The 20,890-nt window shown below is 29.9% G+C and overlaps 1 protein-coding gene across 8 annotated transcripts in view; it reads left to right on the top strand.

The window, feature by feature from the left end:
- Positions 1–4,812: 4,812 nt before the first annotated feature.
- The window catches only part of LOC105427058 (misexpression suppressor of KSR 2), a 30,271-nt gene continuing 14,193 nt past the window's right edge, over positions 4,813–20,890 (top strand). For 2 of the 8 annotated variants that reach the window (XR_016139450.1, XM_011638601.3), the window contains exons 1-3: positions 4,814–5,176; positions 10,371–10,749; positions 14,146–14,199. Coding sequence is in view for 6 of the 8 variants with exons in the window: in XM_011638601.3 (XP_011636903.1) it covers positions 10,535–10,749; positions 14,146–14,199 (269 nt within the window). In the remaining 2 variants the exon portion in view is untranslated. Of the gene's footprint in view, positions 5,181–10,370; positions 10,750–14,145; positions 14,200–20,890 lie in introns of all 8 variants that reach the window. The other 6 variants (XM_089077825.1, XM_089077824.1, XM_089077826.1 and 3 more) reach the window with 6 other exon arrangements.

Genomic DNA, 20,890 nt, shown 5'->3' on the forward strand with positions numbered 1-20,890 from the left:
AAAATGTACTATACTCTTCAATACAACTACCTACACCAAACCTTTATAACATTCTTCTTTATGACATTAAAAGAATAACAAGAAAATAACAATTCTGATCTTATCTCATGTGATCTCATTTCATATGTTTATATTTTAGACAACATTTATTACATTAGTCAAAATACAATAATGTAATATTTAGTATAATATTTAGTATAATTAAATATTTAATTATAATTCAACTAGATTAAATTATATTTTATTAAATTTAAAAAAACAAAAATTTAATAATTAATCAAAAATTTAATGCTATATATCTGAATATCTTTCTAAGTTTTTGCTATATTTGATTCGCATGTATATTTTTTCGTTATAGCAACAAATTTTATATAATATTTTTTTATCTATTAAAAGTAAAAAATGAGATATTATTTATACATACTATTATAAATGCGTTAAATATTGTAAAATTAAGAAATTGACTTAAAAAGTAATTATATGTTAATTTATTCTATTTAGCAAATTTAATCAAATAAAACAATAAAAATAATCTGCTTAATGTTACGCTCACTCTATCCGTCAAATAAATCATTTGTCATATAATAAATCACAAACATATTTCATTGATATAGACAATTTCCTATTAATTTCTTTTTCCTTTCATGTAATGCATAAAACGCAGAATATATTATCATTTATGAATTTTTAACGGAATGCGGCAGCAATACGGTTAAAGATAATTTAATGCACTCATACATTATTCCACAACCATGACATATAAGTATCCGTATATAGGAGTGCTCTAAGCAAATTACTTTAACGATTTTTAGAATAAAAGATTATTACATGATATGATTGCAACTTTATATAATAATGAAAAACTTCGGAATCTCAAAAAAATTTTAGCGCGTTACAAATAATATCATATGTCAACGACTTACTGTCTTTTTTATCATTATATATAATAATTTTAATAAATTTAATAATATAATATAGAAAGCATAATATTATACCCAGTGTAATGCTTCGTTACTATATGTTCTTTTTTTAAATTTTAAAATTAAAATTAAAATTAAAATTTGAGTTATTTAACTTGAACATTAAATATAAAATTAAATTAAATTTTAATAAGATAAAAAATATAGTTATTACTCGTGTTTTTTTTCTGTAATTTATCAAGATATTGACTTTTTTTTATTTAAAAAGAAATAAAAATTCTTTATAAACTTAAATTATTTTGTTGATTGTTTTATCAAGATGTATTTAATGTCTTCTTAGAAATGTTATAATATAATATAAAAGATAATATTTTATTCAATCATCAACTTAAAAAGCTGTAAGTTAAAATAATAGTATCGTAGTTTAAATACGATATAATTCGAAAGAACCTGGAAAAGTTTCAAGCGTACTATATCTTTTACACTTTAAGATGGCAAGAAAGAAGCACGTTATAGTCATTTGTATCTTCCTGTTATACCTATATAAATATTAGATTCTAGGAGATACGTGTATGTGCATGTGTGCGAATGTGCGTGCATGCGCGATCGTATCTACGAGAGAGAAAAGGACAGAGTCAAAATTGCGTATTAATATTAAATTTCCACAAAAGTTCGTAGTAAAACGACGTCCGATAGTTCAGTTAGATACTGCAACGTTTTGTCGCAACTATTTAAATTTTTATATTTTATAATATTTCTCTCTCGATAATATTGTTTTATTTAAAAAAATATTGCAATAAAATAAATATTATCAATATTAACAAAATTAATAAAAGCATTTCTAATAATTTACAAAATGCAAAATTGTGATAGATTTGCAATATCAATGGTGAGAAAATATAAATTGCAATAAAAAATTGTAAAAGTGCATCGTGTAAATGATTTCCGATATTTTATTTACTTATGTGCTATTACTATCTAAAGAATAATAAAATAATTGTTAAATATTTCATAAAATAACATTAAATTTTTTATGGCATTACGTATTAAATAAATAAATTTAAAAAAAATAAAATTCAAAAATGTACAAAAATAAATTTTATAATATTCTGAAGTAAAAAAGAAAAGTGTATTATCTTTATATTATTTTTAATCTCATTATCTGAAAGTTGTTATAAAGCAGAAAACTACTTATAATATTTATTAAATACTTTTGGGATGTTATTAAATAAGTATAACACACACACATATATATATATATATATATATATATATAATTGAGATAATTAAAATTCTAGCAATCCATATTTCAAACTACACGCTCTGTGTGTATCATAATTATGTTTTTAAAGATATAATATTTCTCATTACGCTATATTTCCATCAAAATTTCGTTTCCCTTTAAATAAACTTCAGTATATGGCATACCAGCATGCCTCTCATGTCCCGTAAGTAAGATCCGGTGGGCGAATTTATTTATCGAAGCGCGCCCATGGGGAAAGCATCGTAACGCGTTGCACGTTGTATCCCAGACCGGTTGCACCTGTTTCTCTGGGGTGAAAATCCCATAGGTGGTTTATAATGGCAACCAGGGATATTGCTTTACGATCGCGATTATAAAAATATTTTTATCATAAGTGCATCATATTTTTAGCCCTACTGTCTTTAATTTGAGTAACACGTTTCTTATTTCTTAATCTCCGTTTAAATAGAATTTTTTTAAACATAATATTAATAAGAATCGTAAAGAATATAACTCATGTATGAGATATAAAACGCATTTTTTGTTGGCATCTAAATATTATAACGGAGTACAACGGAATATTTCTATATAACTCTAAAGCCGGCTCTCCTCACAGCGATTCGTCATGGCGGTTGACAGGCTAAATACCGCTTCCGACGAGTTTTTTTTCTACAAAGGACCGGCTCCTTCTGTTGCGAAGAGGTACAACATACCAGGAGGACATAGACGGGAAAAATATGTACGCTATGTTCCGCACGCATTATAAAGCACCTTTTGCGGACGTACATATATGGGGCGGTAAGTCCGACGAGAATCTGCGGGGGTGACGTGCGGTAGGAATACATATATGTATATATATATAAAACCGAGCGACAGGTTAGCAGAAGTATACATAAATATACATTTTTATGATGAATATACTCAAGGAAATATATATCACCTCCATGAGAAGATCTCGAATGTTAGCAGTAACGTTTAAAGGTTAGCAGTGGGAGGATGAGGAGGAGATTTTAGTTTAGGATAGGCGTTTTCGATATAGTATGTATCACATTGGTGAGATTCGTAAACGGAAGATACGTCAAGTTTTTCCCGGAATATTTTGCACTCTTTTCCCATACCAGGGATATTTCTTCTTGGATAGCACCTGATGCATCAGCCTGTATGGCTTCGTATGTCAAATCAACGCGTATCAATACTTGTTCTATAAGAGACAATTTTATAAATAAAATTCTGTGCATTACTCTCTTTGAATTATCGCGCATTATACTACATCTGGTGGCACTTAAAATTCTCTTAACCGAAAATAAATAAGGCTCACACCTCTAATCCACAAAATGGAATATTCAGCTAGTGAGATGGATGCGATAGGAGGCGATCTCGTTTACTCCGCAGTGTCGTCAAAAGAGATGAGAATAATAGAGATTCACGATTTTAAATCCCTGCTCTTCACGGCGCACGTTCCGCAATTCCGGAGTGCCGATTTCATCCGTAGAGATCTCATCACAGCTTTCTCCGCCTCGCATTTAATCTTTCTCGCTTGCTTCGAAGCGAATTCCATAAAACGTGGCGCCTCTTAAACCCTCTCGAGAGCACTTCCGGTTCGTTGTTCCATTCTTCTGCTACTCAACTCAGCTCGATTACGAGAAACAGTCTCGCTTAGATAGATTCTTTGGTTCTTGTGGGCTAATTTGAAGAACGAGAGCCAGTCAAAAGATTTAAAAAAGGATATATGGCTATAATAGAACATGTTGCTTAGGAATGCAATTGAATTTCTGGAAATGCATTTAGCATTTACGAAATATCAAATAATTGCAAAATATCAAATAAATAGTTTGAATGTGTAATATAAACGTACTAATATAAATACATTTCTGAAGATAAAAAATTTATGCTTTTTTATTATACTTGCTCTATATGCCAATTTTAAAAATAACTTAAATTTTCTAATGATTAAACTAAGTGCTATGTTAAAAACTTGTTAAAAATATATACAAGTTTAATTTGTGAATTTGCTTGAATTAAATTTAATTGGAATCATCTTGCGCTAAATATCTCATTTATTTAAAAGAATTTAGCAATTAAATTAGCAAATATGAAGAAAAATATAATAAATTAAAAAATGTGCTGTCAAAATTGTGTATACAAAATCATTAGCATAAATTAAATATTTGATTAATTACGATAATAAATTATTGCCTGCGTTTAATCCTCGGCGAATACGCGCGCGCGCGCGCGCGCGCGTGTGTGTGTGTGTGTGTGTGTGTGTGTGTGTAAAATTAATTTATCACTTCAAAAATTCAAAATATCCTATATTTTACAGCGTTGCGTTAACTTGTATCAATTCCATCTCTTGGCATAAGCGTAGCACTAGCATTGCACCAACGTTAGATATCGTCGGTTCCTTTTATGTCGATGAAGGAACCTCGTTGTACCTTTCTTCGTCACGGAAAGTTTCGTCTGATAATCAACCGGCTGAGTGTTGAAGATCGCTTTTATTGCTCCGCGTGCGCAGCGGGAATTCTGAATATGGGTGACACAGGCCGGGTGTGCCTTTCCATGACCAGATGTCGGCAGTCTGTCCGTAACCGGTTCGATCCGGAGTATACCGCGCATGGAGCAACGCGCATTCCCATTGACCAGTCTGTAGTCGGAGGCGCCGTGCACTCGGGCATTTAGTAATCGTACGACATCGTTGGGGGAACACTGTGCGCTCTTTAACGTCTCAGTCTCGTCAAGGTGCTTTATCTTCGCACTCGACGTCTCGTACGTCTCACGTAACGTCGAAAAGACGAGCAATTCGCAAAGCGATCGATCGGCGGCTATTCGAATCGAACGGGGCGCGATTGATCCCAGAAACGCGCGTTTTCTTTAAGACTAAGGTGACCTTATCGCGATCGAGGCGCGAACGAGCCATCAAGGTTTTCGCATAGTAGTATTCGCGTTTAAAGACCGCGCGAAAGCTGCAACTCTTCTTCAGTACGCGGACCCCGCAGCGGAACTCACGCAGGAAGAGGTGAGTCCCTGACCAGCTGTCCTCTCCACCTGTCTACACCCTCTTGTCCTTTGTCTGCCTTCGTCGCCATCCCTTTGGAAATCTCTCGACCACTTCGACACCTATCGATCAGCACTACAGTCTATATTATAATTGTGTATTTGATGTGCGCGCTCGTGATCGATCATGTTGGTGTTAGTTGCTTGCACACGGGCGCATCGGTATCTTCGCACGCGGACCTCGTCATCGTCGTCTTTGACGGAGGTTGCAGTGGCGAACCGCGGTCGATGACGTTGTGTCATGCGGCGCTGCGAAGGTCGAACCTGGCGCGCTAGATCGATCGCACGCCAACGACATCGCGCAAACGATCTCGCTGTAGCGTCGTTTTTTAGATGGAATCGGTTCCACTGGGGGCGAGAAACGGACGGGAAACGGGGTTAGACTGGACGATCGATCGTTCCCAGGAAAGACGTCGTGAAAATGAAATAGCCAGTGGCAGTTGTCAGCTCGAGCATCGAGTGCATCTATTTACATGCTGTTATGTACCGCGACTTATAGCGCTTGGTCCAATTATTCTATTCTCTGTCAGATTTTTTATCTTCAAAAATTTAAATATTTAATAGAAAAATTTGCTTGGAAGAATGCATATGAATAGTGCACACAGACAAAATTACCTCTTGTTTTTAAACTTCCTAATAACTGGAATATCTAGAACATGCTTACATAATACGATAGCTTTCACGAATCGATCATTTTTAATATTGAATTTCATGTCTATAACTACAAAAGGTTAAGTAATAATTTCTACTTACTTTTAAATAATCTACATCTTATAATATTTAGTTAAAGTTCCAAATTAAAAACATCGTAAAAAAAATTAGTAGTTTTATGTTAGTTTTCCAAAAAGTTTAAAGTAATTTTCAGTAAGAAGAAAATCTTTTACATTGTTTCTAAAAATAAAAGGAAACGGAAAATATCTCACACGTTTTATTTCTTATCAACATCCAACAACTATCTTAATCGCTATCTGATCACAAACATAACAGCTTGCAGCTGCTTCGACGATGCTCAAAGCGTACTGGTCATCGCTACATGAGTTGCACAATATTGAAAATAATCTCAGGATACGAAAATAGACTATCACACATGATAAGATTTCTCGTTGAATCAGCTATTTATCTTCAAAATTATGTGTTAAAACCAGCTATGATTAACTTTCAAAAAAGTGTCTAGTATAAAATATCATAGAAAAATTTTTACTATTAGAAAAAACTTACGTTTACCCTCTAAAAGTTCATTTTGTTATATATTTTATTATAATAAATAAGAAAAATAAATAATTTCATTAATCAATACGCTTTCAAAAGAAAAAAATGTAACAGATTCTTTATTTGATAATATAAAAAAATAAAATATAAATAAAAAATTCATATTTAGAGATAAATATATTTCTATAATTACCTATAATTTGATGTGTATTACGTTTCTCCAACGGACAAATCAACACCAAAAGTGTTCAATTTGAAATTTAAAAATCTGCATTTTACAATAATTATGTAAAAGAAACTCTAATCTATATTTATGTTCACATAAATTTCTATTTAACATATATTTAACATACATTTTGCTCTTCTGTTCATAGCTGGTCTTAATATCTTGTCTTGCATCCAACAATCGACCATACGAAATTTCGACAAGTGCAACAAATAATCACTTGATCAATTATTAGTGAAGATTAATGATACATTTGATGAAAACTAATGTAAATATAATATATTTCTTAATGAGTTCTCTATCGTAACAGCTATTAAAATTCCTAATGACATAGATCAGTTGGATTCAGTGGAGTCGTCAAGTCGCCTCGGTTAGCCTCGGACGAAAAATTAGATGTCGAGAAACGGGGTTAACCCCGACGTTACACGCGAGTATCCACGCGAAAAATCAATACGCGACTCTCCGGGGGACCCGCTTACAACACGCGCGCAGAAGTCTATCCGCGAATTGGAGATCATCGCGTGAATCCCGCGTGTGAGATGGCGATATGCATACATATTTTTTTCGGAAAGGTCTCCTGACGAGATCGATTTTTCCGTCTACCTAGCGCGAGACCGTAAGCGAGCCGAACTCGCAGCTGATCCAGCTACACTCGACTACATCATCGATATTTGAAGAGCTTGGCTCCAGAATGGTACGCGTTCTCGCTGCGGAGTGGGCTAAATTGAAATAGAAGACTCTCCTCCTTATCTATCTTATCTTTACTTCTTGTGAATCATTTTAGTATTCACCTTTTATCTTTCTTTCACACTTCTCGGAATATTTCAGTTTATGCCTTATGGAGATTCGAAATTGATTGGACTTCAAATTGTATTGATGCATTTCGTTAATGCAATTTTTTTTGTCCAAATTGTTAAACATTTCTTAAATCTTAAATCTTTGATTTTAATAATTCTAATAGTAACTTATTTTAACATTTCTAGAATTATTTTACTATAAAATAATCTATTATTTTTTTCATTAGGAGATCCTTCGCTTTAATACATAGTTCTCATTCTAAATGTCTAGTAATAATGAATGCGTAATGTATAATCTCGTTGTATCTCATTACGGAATAAATTCTTTTGACTGACTGGAAATCTTAATTAACAGCGCGCATGTTGTCAGATCGGTGCTAGTATTTATATACTATATTTTATCTGAAAAAATTTATTTTTCTTTAGAAAACAAGTTACGATTCTATTTCTGCAATCAATAATCGACTGATCTATGGCTTAGCATATATTTGAAAATCTGATTTATTCAGAATAACTCATTTCATAACATAACTTTCATAATTAAATACTACCTATTTGCAATTCATTAAACAAGTGTATCATATCAACGAATGGTTATATTTAGAACGATTGTATTTATAAATCTGATATCTGTGTAACGAATTAAATTTGTTTATCAATTATTCTTGATAGTAACACATGAAATGATATGAAAGATTGATAAAGAATAATGTAGGGATATCTTTTGCGTATCACTTTTGATCAATGGATTGGCGAAGTGACGAAACCGTACACGTGCCGATTTGTTTACTGCGCAAATCTTATTTTGCACGCATTTATCTATTTTCGTCACGAATTAACGTCATGTTCCGTGTTAGCCTTGCGTGTGAAATCGAATCAATAATTTATATACTTCAAGAAGAAACTTCCCGAATTATTCCGTAAATTTTTACTTTATTAGTATTATAGCACGCGCTTGATTTGCTGTTAAAGATAGTTGATTAGAAGATAACTAGATACTGATCATTGTTTCTTATTCGCATGTTTTCTGTTTACCAACAATCACATACACATACATGCATAAACAAATACTTTAAGGATTGGCATGCCGCCATGCATGGTTCCTCTGATATATAGTGAAGTCGATAAATTTTGTGCATGTAATAACACTTCTGACACGTATTTTCAACCCTCACATTTTAGCGAAAACGAGGCATCGCGAATAACATTTTCAACTTGGCAATTGATTCAGCACGACAAAGTCGTGCACGAAATTTATACCTAATTAAAAAGAAGAAGTCATTCCAACTTTCACATATTCTGATTAATTTTCACAAGCGATCTATTTCTCTCAAACAATCAGAAGACACGGTAGTGTTTCGGATGTCAAGTCAACCATTAAGAACAACACTACCGTGTGACTTTACGCGAGTCGACGAGATATAATATAAGTAGGATTTTTCATAAAAAGATTATTCTGAATATTACATTATTAAACAATTATTAAATAAAAATATTTATTTTATCCAAAATAAAAAAGAATCTTTTTAAAAACATTCAAAAAATTTGTGTCTATTATATTCATTAATTAATATGTGCATTTTATTACTATTATGTTATATAACATTTATGACAATAAAATGCAGACTAAATCTGCATTGATTTAGCAAACATTGCAACAATGAAAGATACTAAAATACTGAAACAATAATAGTTTGCTCGTTTACTCAGTAAAAATGACGGAATTGTTTGAGCTTTTATATGCACATTCGTAAATAGGACGCGATTTCATATCTAGAAGTCTGAGCTAGAATTTCGAGACAAGTTTATATCTTTTTTCTATACTTGTATACAATCTGAATTTCAAGTTTAAATTGGAGTTTGATAAAACTCTGTTTATACTAAAGAATATATTAAATATATGATGAAGAAAGTTTATGTATTTCAGAAGTTTGTGATATGAAAATTCAATTAAATAACGCAGTTCTCTTCTTCCTGTGCCTTTCTCTCTTTTTTCTGCATTATTCTATTTATTTTATTCATACAATAATTTTAATTTTTTTATAGTTTTATATTGCAAATTCCGCATAATATGTTTAAAATACTTTTTATAAAGATAACGGTTGCACAGGATAAAAATTAATAAAAAAAATTAATTTCAAAATATAAATTAAAAATACCAATTCTCAAAATAATTATCTGTTTGAACAATCAATAAATATTCATTGCAGTTGTTAATAGTCGCTAATAATAATTAAATATATTAGACACAGATATATTATTAAAGTATTATACTCATGTTAAATTTATTCTGTTTCGACAAAAAAAGAAAATAAATGTTATAGAATACAATTCAAAGTTTAATTAATTGTGAGATTATCAGGATATATTTAAAAAATTTAATGTACTTTTAATTTAATCGATAATTTAATCGATATAATTAAAAAGGAAATTGGAATATCTGTCAGAGTGAAGTATTCACACTTTTACTTGTCTATTTCCTTTATTATAAACCTAGAGAAAACTTTTAATACTTTTTCTACTTATGCGAGCAATAAACACGATTTTAATTACTGATAAAAATGAGCAAAGAACAAACGCAATACGTTCTTATAAACGCTTCTAATAAAAACTAGTTAATAATTACATTGGTATGATGTTGATTAGATTATAATCTAAATTATAATTAATAAAAACAAAAAATTAAAAATTGTTAATATTATGTTACCTATGATTGTTGATGTTTTCTTAATATTTTTTTTTCAAAAGAGATGTAATTACAATCAAAGAACCGCCGATGCCTCGAGTCGCGCTGCGATCGCTGTCACAGAATCTCCTTATATTTGTTTTTTTCTTTCTTTTGTTCTTTTGCCGTTCGTTTGCCTTGTTGACGTGCGATATTGGCAATATCGGCTTCGGGCACGCCTATCGTCATCAACGAACAGCAGAACGTCTCAGTTTTCGGCGCTTTCGAGGCGAGTCTTCGCTGAGAGGGCACCTACCTAAACAGTGGAAACCATCATCCCCAATCAAGACGACAATCAATTAGGTCATCTCGAGAGACGAGAGACAGCATTGCGAACGAAGCAGGGCGACGAAAGGTCACGCCATGCCAGCAGGTACTGGCGCTTCGTACAGGTCATTAGGTGACCTGGGCGAAGACGTTTACAAAAGCACAACTATCGTCGACCAGACACAGACCACCGGCCAGAGCGTTTTCGAATCCGTGAAGAAGGCTTTTAGCTTCACTTCACCAAAGGTTGAGATACGAAAAAAGGACCCATTGATTGAAGATCGTCGCGAAAACACCTCGATCGTCTCAAGGTAATGCTTTAAAAGACATTTTCCGGGATACGGGAAATTACCGGTCGACAGGTGGAGGTACGATCGCGAATATGTTGTTTAGTGTTCCTCGACCTCTAAACGAATCCAATCGCTCTTTCAAGCATTGATAATTCACGACTCTTTATTAGGATCGTACATTTATTTGTTGAAAAGCTATACTTTGACATTCTTCTTACTTCTATTTACGTATACAATTTATTAAAAATATATATAATTCCATGATTTGCAATTATTTTTAAAATCGAAAGTTTCAATTCTTTAAACAAAGTATTCTTTTATTTATATACATTTCTCGAAATAAAAATTAATTTGCCATTCTAAAATTTTCACTTAAATTGAATCATATCATATAATTAACTTTAATTCATGTAGAAAAATTGTATTATATAATATACTATACTGTCATAGCAAATTATTTCATAATACTTAATGAATTAAGTATTCAAAATAAATTAACTCTTATAATTAATTAGATATAAAAATTTAGGACTAAAACGTATCAATTATTAAACAATAAAATCATCTGCCTAAAATTTATCAATTTGATAAAATTGTCATATATTCTACATTAAAATTTTTCATGTTTTATTCAGCCTACTTCTAATAGATTATTTTTAATCACGGAAAAGCCGCTGAAATTTTGTAATTCGAAGAATTATATCATAACATACTCCTAGAAAATTGTTTTAAATAAAATAAAAAGATTCAGTTCTATCTAGTCCACGCTAATATACAGCGAATATTGAGGACACTGAGCTCAAAGACAAAACGGATGCAATCAGCGACGGAACAGTTAGTGCAGAGTCGTTAAAGAGTTTGTGGGCGACGAGCATTTCGAGGTCGAAGACATCGGAGCATGGTTATAGAGCTTTTATTGTATGGAATACAAGTTTCATGAAATCGTTATGTTATTAACGCGGTTCTTATAACTTTTGTTGCACGGTTACATAGGCTAGCTAATGCCTCTATATTAAAGAAAATACTAGATAGAAATATGTAAAATAATTGTTTGAAACAATAAGCACTCTATATATATATGTTTCAGCAAAAGTATGTATTTTATATGATACGAAATATGCGATGTAATAAAAATGGCTATACGAGATATTATGATACTAAAATAAACTAGACCAAAATAAAAATAAAAGAAAGTCTTGAAAGATACTTGAAATTTTATGAGTCCATCAAATGACGAGATTATTCCAGTGTATAACGTTTTTTATAAATGTAGCAAAATATAGCTTGCTCGGATCGTTACTTACGTGAAAAATACGGTCATACTATGTCTCATTAGTCCAGAACGTTGAGCTACAGATTTTTTTCAAACTGATTTCCTACTTCTATTTTCAAGATTATAATTTTTTAAAATATTAAATACATTTAATAAATTCATTTATTTCATATAAATAATATTTCAGAAAATGTATCTTCACAATAATTTTGTTGTTATTTTTAGAATGTATTTTTTAGTTTTAGTATTTACATATCTTTTCTGTGCGTCTTTTTATATATGTAGTTTTCACAGACAGAAATAAAATGATAATTATTTTTATCAAACAACTTTAGAAGAAATTATATATTTGTAAGAAAATAACCGTTTTTAGCAACGAAAGCATCAACCGCATTGAAATATAATTGCGAAAAATATTCTTGCACAGAAACAAAAAATACTACTCGCCAATGTCGTGTAGCTACTACGCTTGCAATTTACTTATATTTGATTTACTAACATCAAACTTTCGCTTTGATACTATTTAAAAGGTAATAGGCACTCAGTGCATATCTGTCAAAATAAAAAATTTTTGAAAGCTAAATCAGTTTCTTGAGACTTCTGACACAAGCTAAAAAATATTTCACAATTTTTTCGCGCATGCTATGAAATACCCAGCAGCTTTAGCAATGTCTATTGTAATTATATATGATTTTCCTAAAAAATATTAATGATTAATGCGAGCACATTCTCGAATACATCTTCGAATATTTTAATGAAGACAAAAATGCATAAGAAGATAAAAAATTAATTCAAATATATTGATTTAAAAAATTAAATACTAGAAACGTTGACTTCGTGAAACATTTCGTAAAATATTGGATAAAAATATACACATATTTGTCTAACAAAAGAATTGGTCATGAAAGCAATACGTAATTTTTATATAAGTAGACTAGTAAGTACGAACAAACTTCAGGATCGGACATTAAGGGTGCCGTTATCAGTTCGTGATAACAAAAGACAAGAGTGTCAAAGGTAAGTCACTTGTGGCACTAGAAAATAATCATTCATTTCCTTCACGCTTCAAGCTTTGCACACACGCACGCGGTAACACTAGCTTCCTGCATCCATGCATTTCTGCAATCATTGTAATTATTGTTGCTTGATTTATCGTTGTTACTTATTATCGTTGTTATTATCACCCTCTCTTGCATCACGCAATTGGTCGTCTTTCTTTGTCCTTGTAACGCTCGAGTTGCGACTGTCCGTATCGCTCCGCAGCGCACGACGGAAACGCGTGTGTTGCGGAACCGGCTTCTCAGATAGAATGACCGAGGACGAGTCTTTCTGAACAATTGAAGAGTTCGCGATTATTCGAATCTATTTTCAATTTAAAAAATCAAATAGTCATAGATTGCTATTGGTACGTTGCAATTAAATTTTAAATTTTAAAATAATACGATATCCGAACTTATATTCTTATCGTACATTTACATGTAATTGTTTATTGTTCACTATTACTTACAAGTCTTGTATAAAAAATAAATAAAAAATTGAATATAATTAATATAAAATAAAATACTTGGTACTCCATAAGAATTATGGATCGCAGATATCTATTATAAAAGAATAAAGTATAAAATTAATAGTATACAATTTAAAGTGATCCACATCTAGTAATTCACGTATTAAATGTTTTTATTTCTTAAAAAATTTAATATACTCAAAGTATGTTAACGGAAAAGATATTTTTAATTGCATTATCATTGTTTTTACTTTGATTAAAGTGATAAATCCCTCTAATCTGATAATCTTTAGTCTGATTTCTTTTAAAAGTTTATTTATTCAAGTATGCAATCAAACACAACAGTTACCACAACCCAGTTTAATTGTCTGCAGAAAATGATAATTTTAAACGATAATTTTACATTCAAAAAGGCAGTATATTAACTATTGGAAATCATATTACAGAACAAAGAGAAGCCGTAAAAATCAAAAGAAAATGCTAAAGATAGCTTGATGCAAGTATAATGTTATTATTTGCTTATCGTGCTAACGGCTTCTATGTTGTTATAAATTATTTGTACGTTTTAACCGGATTAGAGGCGCGACATGCCGCTAGCGCCAGGCGTGTGTGATTATTCGCCGCCATTTTGTTTTAGGGAGAGAAACAGGATGCCGACAGCAGCCACTGCCGAGGAATCTGCTCTATTGGGGTAAGTTTTAATAGGGAAGAATTATCAGACTACGTAATCAGTATTATTTTTCATATCTCTTGCGTATCATACTTAATCGTAGCTTCAATTCATGCTAACGCGTAGATGCGTAGATGTGTAGTAAGATTAATATTAGGTAATCTATATTAACGTCTATATTCCAACGTATCAAGAATATATAAACCACACTTTTATATTACTTTGTCCATATTTATCTATTCTGAGTTTTTATTCTAAGTACTTTATTCTAATAATACATAACTTTATTAATTTGACATGAAACATACAGGAGAAGCAATAAAATTATAGAAAATTGTTATATATTAATACATCATGTGGAATAACCAATATTTTGAAATTATAATTAAAAAAAATAATGATTAATGACAAAACATCTTTTAATGTACAAATTGATTTAAATATATTTTGCCTTTAATTCTTGCGATATCTATAATAAACATATGAGATCTGACATTTAATGATTATAAAAAAAATTATTTAATATGTATGATATAAATTATCAAATGTGTTAGAATGTTACGATAATTTTTACGTCATGATAAAATATACAGCGCAAATATTCGTTGAGTTTTTCAACTGCCATGGACAATTGATATTGACCTCAATGTGCGCAGCACCGAGTGACCACATCATAACTCGCAATTGTGTTATTAAAAGTGTTATGTATGCGACTTTTAGCAGCGCAACTACGTAATAATTTGTAAAGGTCATCGGCAAGCACACGAAGATTATATGAAATATGATTGACTCATGTAATATAAATGAGCAATTGTAAAAACAGAGCAACTGGAGATGTGGACATGCTTCTAGATTTTACCATAGATCATACTACGCGTTACATAAAAGTAACGACACAATACATTATCCTAAAGTAGCAAGAAATACAGCCGCAGTATAATATGATAAAGTAGCCATATTGTTCTTCTATTATATTATATTGGTTTAACAGCGTGGCTAATGTGATATCCAGCTGCTATTTAGAGCTGTGACCTATATTGAAGAGGCCCGCCGTGGAGTTTAATTATTTAAAGCAGTTTAACGGAAGTTTTTAAACTTTCAACACACACACACACACACACACACACACACACACACACACACACACAAAATTTAAGCTATTTAATCGAACTACTTCATGATTCTTACAAACTCGCATCACTGTTAATGCCGCTTCCTGATTTGAATGTAAAAGTACAAAGTTGAGAGATCAAGTTTCGCTCTAAGACTATCACATTTTGACAAAGTTTCCTCAGATTTTGAATCATATATTATCATACACTTTTATAGACTCTGACAAAAAATTGTTATTTTATAAGTTTAAAGACAAAACAAGTTTTCTCCTTTGTCGTAATCCAGTTTTTACTCACTCATTTTCTTATTAAAAAAATGATAAATAAAGTTAATTCAATATTGTTTCATGATTCAAATATTTATATTAGCTTTATATATAAATAAGACGTTTTATTTTTTAAATACTAATTATTGTTTCAGTTTTAAAATATGTAATAATACATGGCAAATTAAAAATTTCTAATCTAAAAATGAAAATCTAACGGTATACAAAACAATTAATAAATAGAAATACATCCGCTGCATAATAGTTTCAAGTTATTTTTAACATAAGCGAACTGGCCAATCACAGTTTTTCATGAGTCTTGACCAACGTGTCCCGTTATCGTTAATTACATTTTTACGTTAACACATACTAACTATGCGACGTTTCGCAATTTAGTTAATGACATTCGAGTGTGAATAATAAGTTACCTACGCATACACTCATGGAATATATTTCAAGAAAAGAAAACCAACATTACTAACCAAAATTTATAATAATAATAATTTGTAATAAACTCAAGTGAGTATCGTTTATTATTACAATAAAATTTTCTCGTTGAAAATATGTCAATACATTAAACAAACAAATTGGAGGAGGTTTAACAACACATAACATTCCACGTAATAGCAAGCTTAGGAGCTTTCTGAGGTTAACGATGTAATTCTACTTCATTACTTCTCATATTAGTCCTTAGACAGAGAGGTTCTACTTGTTGGGAGGGGGGGAGGGGGGAACGAAGCCATATGTCTCTCTTGACAGATCTTCACAACAAAGTAATTAACGCCGAAATTAGAATTAATTAGGAAATAATTGAGGTCTCCATACAGATGGTTTATTGTTTAACGACGTTGTGTACGTTGTTTTACAACAATTATTCTTAAACATTTATATACTTTGTTAATTTTAATAAAATTAAATACGTCTTAATAAATACATAAATAACTAAATAAAAAATAGAGTTTCACTTTTAAGACTGTATTTTATTTAATTCCTAGAATACAATATGTATACATATATATACGTGAAATTAATTTTAGAAATTTTTAATCTTTTTTGTAATAAATAGTATTTAAAAAATATTATGTGTAAATAAGCAATATCAAATAGAAATATTCTACTTATAATATAAATAGAATATGTCTTATTATATGTCTTATTATAAATTTAATAATTAAAAAAGGATTAATTGTTTTTTTTATCTACTATTAATTTAAAATGGTTATGAAACGAATATTCGTGAGGAGATTTATACATATTAAGTCCAATTTTTTAAGCTTATTGATTAAAATATTTTTAGCAAACTTTACATCATAAATTTGTCATCGTATGACTTAAGTATTTATTAACATGCATAAATTTTATAATAACAATAAAAATATCTAAATATTGTTTCAAATTGTTCATAATAATTATTGATAACGATATTAATATTCATATATAAGAGATCGAAAATTGAATTAAACAAAATAAAAAGTACAAATTTATATGGAATATTAGAAATATTTACTTGTTATTAAACTCTTACTTGTTATTAAACAAAATTGATTTTCTTTCACAAGTTTTTCTCTTGCACTAATCATGACTTCGCAATTTACAAGCTCTATCTTATACATAAGATGAAGCGTGTAAATTTCTTTTTAACAGGTCACTGCTTTTTGCATCATAAAAAAAGCATATATCGATCGAGGTGCAATCTGAGTCACTAATATAATTTTTTATTAACAAATAGAGAACATTTTATTAATTGTCGTCTTTCTTGATATTGATTTTATTTTCATTTGTCGAAAATTATTTTTCATTTATGTTCAAATGTCTTCTTATTTTGAATAAATGTTTGTATCGTTTGTTACTTAAAACAATGATAAAATACTTTGATAGGAAGTCGAAGTGTAACGAGTGCTATATGATGTGATCGCCGCATACATATTTGCTCTACTTTCGCTTGAAATTCACTCAACGTGACTTGGCATTGCGCCAATTCTGCCTCAATCGACCTCATACTGACTTCAAAAGAGCTTTATATTTTAATAAAGTTAAACGGCAATTGATACATTCGAGTTTTCCTATTCGAATTAACACACATTAGCTTCACACATACACATACGTATACACAGATATATATGGAGGTAGATAGAAATTGAATGGTAACATTTTATGTATACCGCACCGAAGAATCAAAGGTAAATGAATTAAATTTTTCATTGCAAGTGATGCATGGAATGAACAGTTATTATAACCCAGCTAAAGCAACATGTAGAAATTAGTCTGAAAACCCTTTGTAGAGATGTGCATTAATCTAGAACAATATTGCGGCTTGCGAAGGTGAATTTTGAATCAAATAGACTGTTAATCATAGTTAGTTCACTCTTTGCTAGAAGTCTGTCTAGTTCAAATAGTCGGTGGCTGGGCACGGCTCTATTTACAGCGTGTTCTGCATCATGCTTACGTTTGCGGTAGATAAAGATTTATTTGCTTGCCTTGGTTCACAAGGGACGGAATAACGTAAGTCGATCTTCATTGCACGGTTTTACCTTACAATCAGCAATGACGATGAGAAAAAATCTATCTACGCACTTCGGTCAATCGATCGATAAAAAGGATAGCAAGATATCAAATAGCAGCATATCCAATTGGTCCATTATTTAGCTATAGATTGCCTTTTATCACTTTTAATCTATCTCTCAATAGCGTTATTTATTTTTAATTGATTTCTGCAGTGTTATTTATTTTTAATTTTGAGAATAATTATACATGAAATTTATCTTAAATAGATTCAACAAACGTTACCTTTTATGAAATTTGCTTTAATTATATTTAAGATAAAAAAATAGACTTTTAACGAATATAAAAAAGCAACTTGCAACTTTGCTAACAATTTTTATAATATTACAAAATGAATACACTCCAACCATATACATCTTTTTTAAATATAACCTTGGTAAGTGTACGGAAATAATTCAAATGTTTCCAGTGACACGGCATACTTTTTCGATAAGAAGAAGAACAAACGAGTATTGCGTAGTATTGCGTAGTACGAAAAAAGAAAAATAAAACATGAAGAAGAGAAGATAAAAAGTTAGCAATCTAAAATCACAAGTTATGTGAAAAAATATCCAATATAAAAAATATCCAATTATTTGTATTGCGGCTAATTTATGTTTATAATATACTCCAAAATCTGTAATTTTATTGTTATCCAGTTTTATTTGCCAATAATTTTATATTTGAAAAGCTATTATATATTTCTCATCAAACTCACATTTTACTTCATCACTTTGTTAAAGTGCGAAGGATTTTTATTTTAAAGTTGCAAAATGTGAGAACAGAATTCAACCTCGAGAGATATTGCACGGCTCTTTTTCTATTTGGATGAATGCTTTCAACGAGCCAGTTGAATATTCGCATTGTGAGATATTCCTCGAAAGTAGGATTTCAGGTTGATCCGAGCTCAGCCAGTCCTTTGTCCTACGAATTCTATCACCAGAGGTGGTACAACTTCTCAGTTTGAAATATCTACTTTTATTTGTTCGATTTTCTATGATGAAAATGACTGTGACGAAAACTGACAAAAGTTAGTAAAATATGGGAAACAGTTCGACTGGATTATTAAAATTACTAGAATTCTTCTAATTCTTTTTTGTTAAAGAAAGAACAAGAGAGAGAAAAAATTCTCGAATAGTTCAGATTTTTTTGAATTTACACGGAATGAGTGATTCACAAGTATGAGTACTAGCACACAGAATACTACAGCTCAAATATATGATGACGTGAAATATTTTTTTAGTTATTTATTATGAAGATATGTTATATTTTATTCGATACATAAGAATTATTAAAGACAATTCTATTTTACTATTAATATTTTGATAGAAAACTCAAATTTTATTTGATATCGTTTAATGCGTTTATACAATCGTGGCTTCGTAAATTTGTCGATATAAATCTTGAGAAAAGTTTTTAACCTACTATTATATTATTCATATTAGATAAGGTTTCATGTTTTATCATTAGTATGATAGAGTAGAAGCAAAGGCTTAGACGGTCTTAGCTTTGGCCGGAAACAGCTGAGTGACGTGCCGGAGATACGAAAAACCTCTTGCACGCAAATTGGCCGTGCTTGCAAATTAAGTATCAAGTAGCACTGTAATACTACTGTGATAAATCATCATCGATATTGTACGAGGGAACATTGTAGCATTATTTTACTTTGCATTATTATTGAATATCAAACAAAATGAAGTGTCAAACAATATTACTGAATGATTATTGTTATAAAATAAAATTATTTCGTTAAAAATAGGAAATTAAAGTTTTTAAGAGAAGAAAGTGAGAGAAAAGAGCGCATTTTCATTAATTAAAATAAAATTAAGATGCATAAATATAACAATGAAATTATTGTAATTAATATGTAATAATTGCAGGGACTTAAACTTCAACGTTCATAATTAAAATGGCATATTCATGAATTTTAATATTTAAAAAATTCTTCTTATATTATTTGTGCAAATATTTTAACAATCATTGTGCTTTCGTATTTATCGAAATTGCTAAAATTTTTTTTACCGTTGGATAGATTACGTATTTTTGTTGTGCTTGAAATATTCATAAAATTCAGAAATAAATAAAACTTTATTATATATTAAAAGTTATATATATATTTAATATATATTTAATATATATTAAAAGTTTCTCAAACATTTTTCGTAAATAAAATATTATATAGTGCAAGTGATGATAAAAAAATATCAGACTAATTAATCGTAATAATGCAATTATAACATGAAAATGTGATAATACATTCTGTTATCAGTAAGATGTGATAAAACTGTAGAACACTTTTACAAAGTTGGAAAGTTGTATTAAACTTTATGGTATTTAAAATAAAATAACTCATAAATATACTAACATGATTAGAATGTAAATTGAAAAAGAAAATAATATAAAAGAAAAAACAAATCTTTAATCTCAAAAATAAATTACTGCTTTTGAAAAAAATAACAATACTTTTCGATAAATAATAATCGTTACTGTCTAAAGAAGAAAATATTTTGTTCAGATTGCTGTTTAAAATATGAAAAATATATTTTAAAATATTTACATTTATAATTTGTGTTAGTAACAATTCTTAAGTAACATATAAATATAGATAATATCTGAATATTTATTTCTAATTCTTAAATAAATTATTTTGGAAGTTTTCAACGATATATATTATTTATTAATTGCAACGTTCAAATACCAATAGTAAAAAAGCAAAGAAAAATTTTCTTCTTTTAATTTAAATATTTCTTTTATTTTGAGATATTTTTCGTTATAATTTTGTTTATTTTTTTC

This window comes from Pogonomyrmex barbatus, unplaced genomic scaffold, assembly GCF_055798465.1.
Source record: "Pogonomyrmex barbatus isolate J1 unplaced genomic scaffold, ASM5579846v1 scaffold20, whole genome shotgun sequence".
NCBI classification, from domain to species: Eukaryota; Metazoa; Arthropoda; class Insecta; order Hymenoptera; family Formicidae; genus Pogonomyrmex; species Pogonomyrmex barbatus.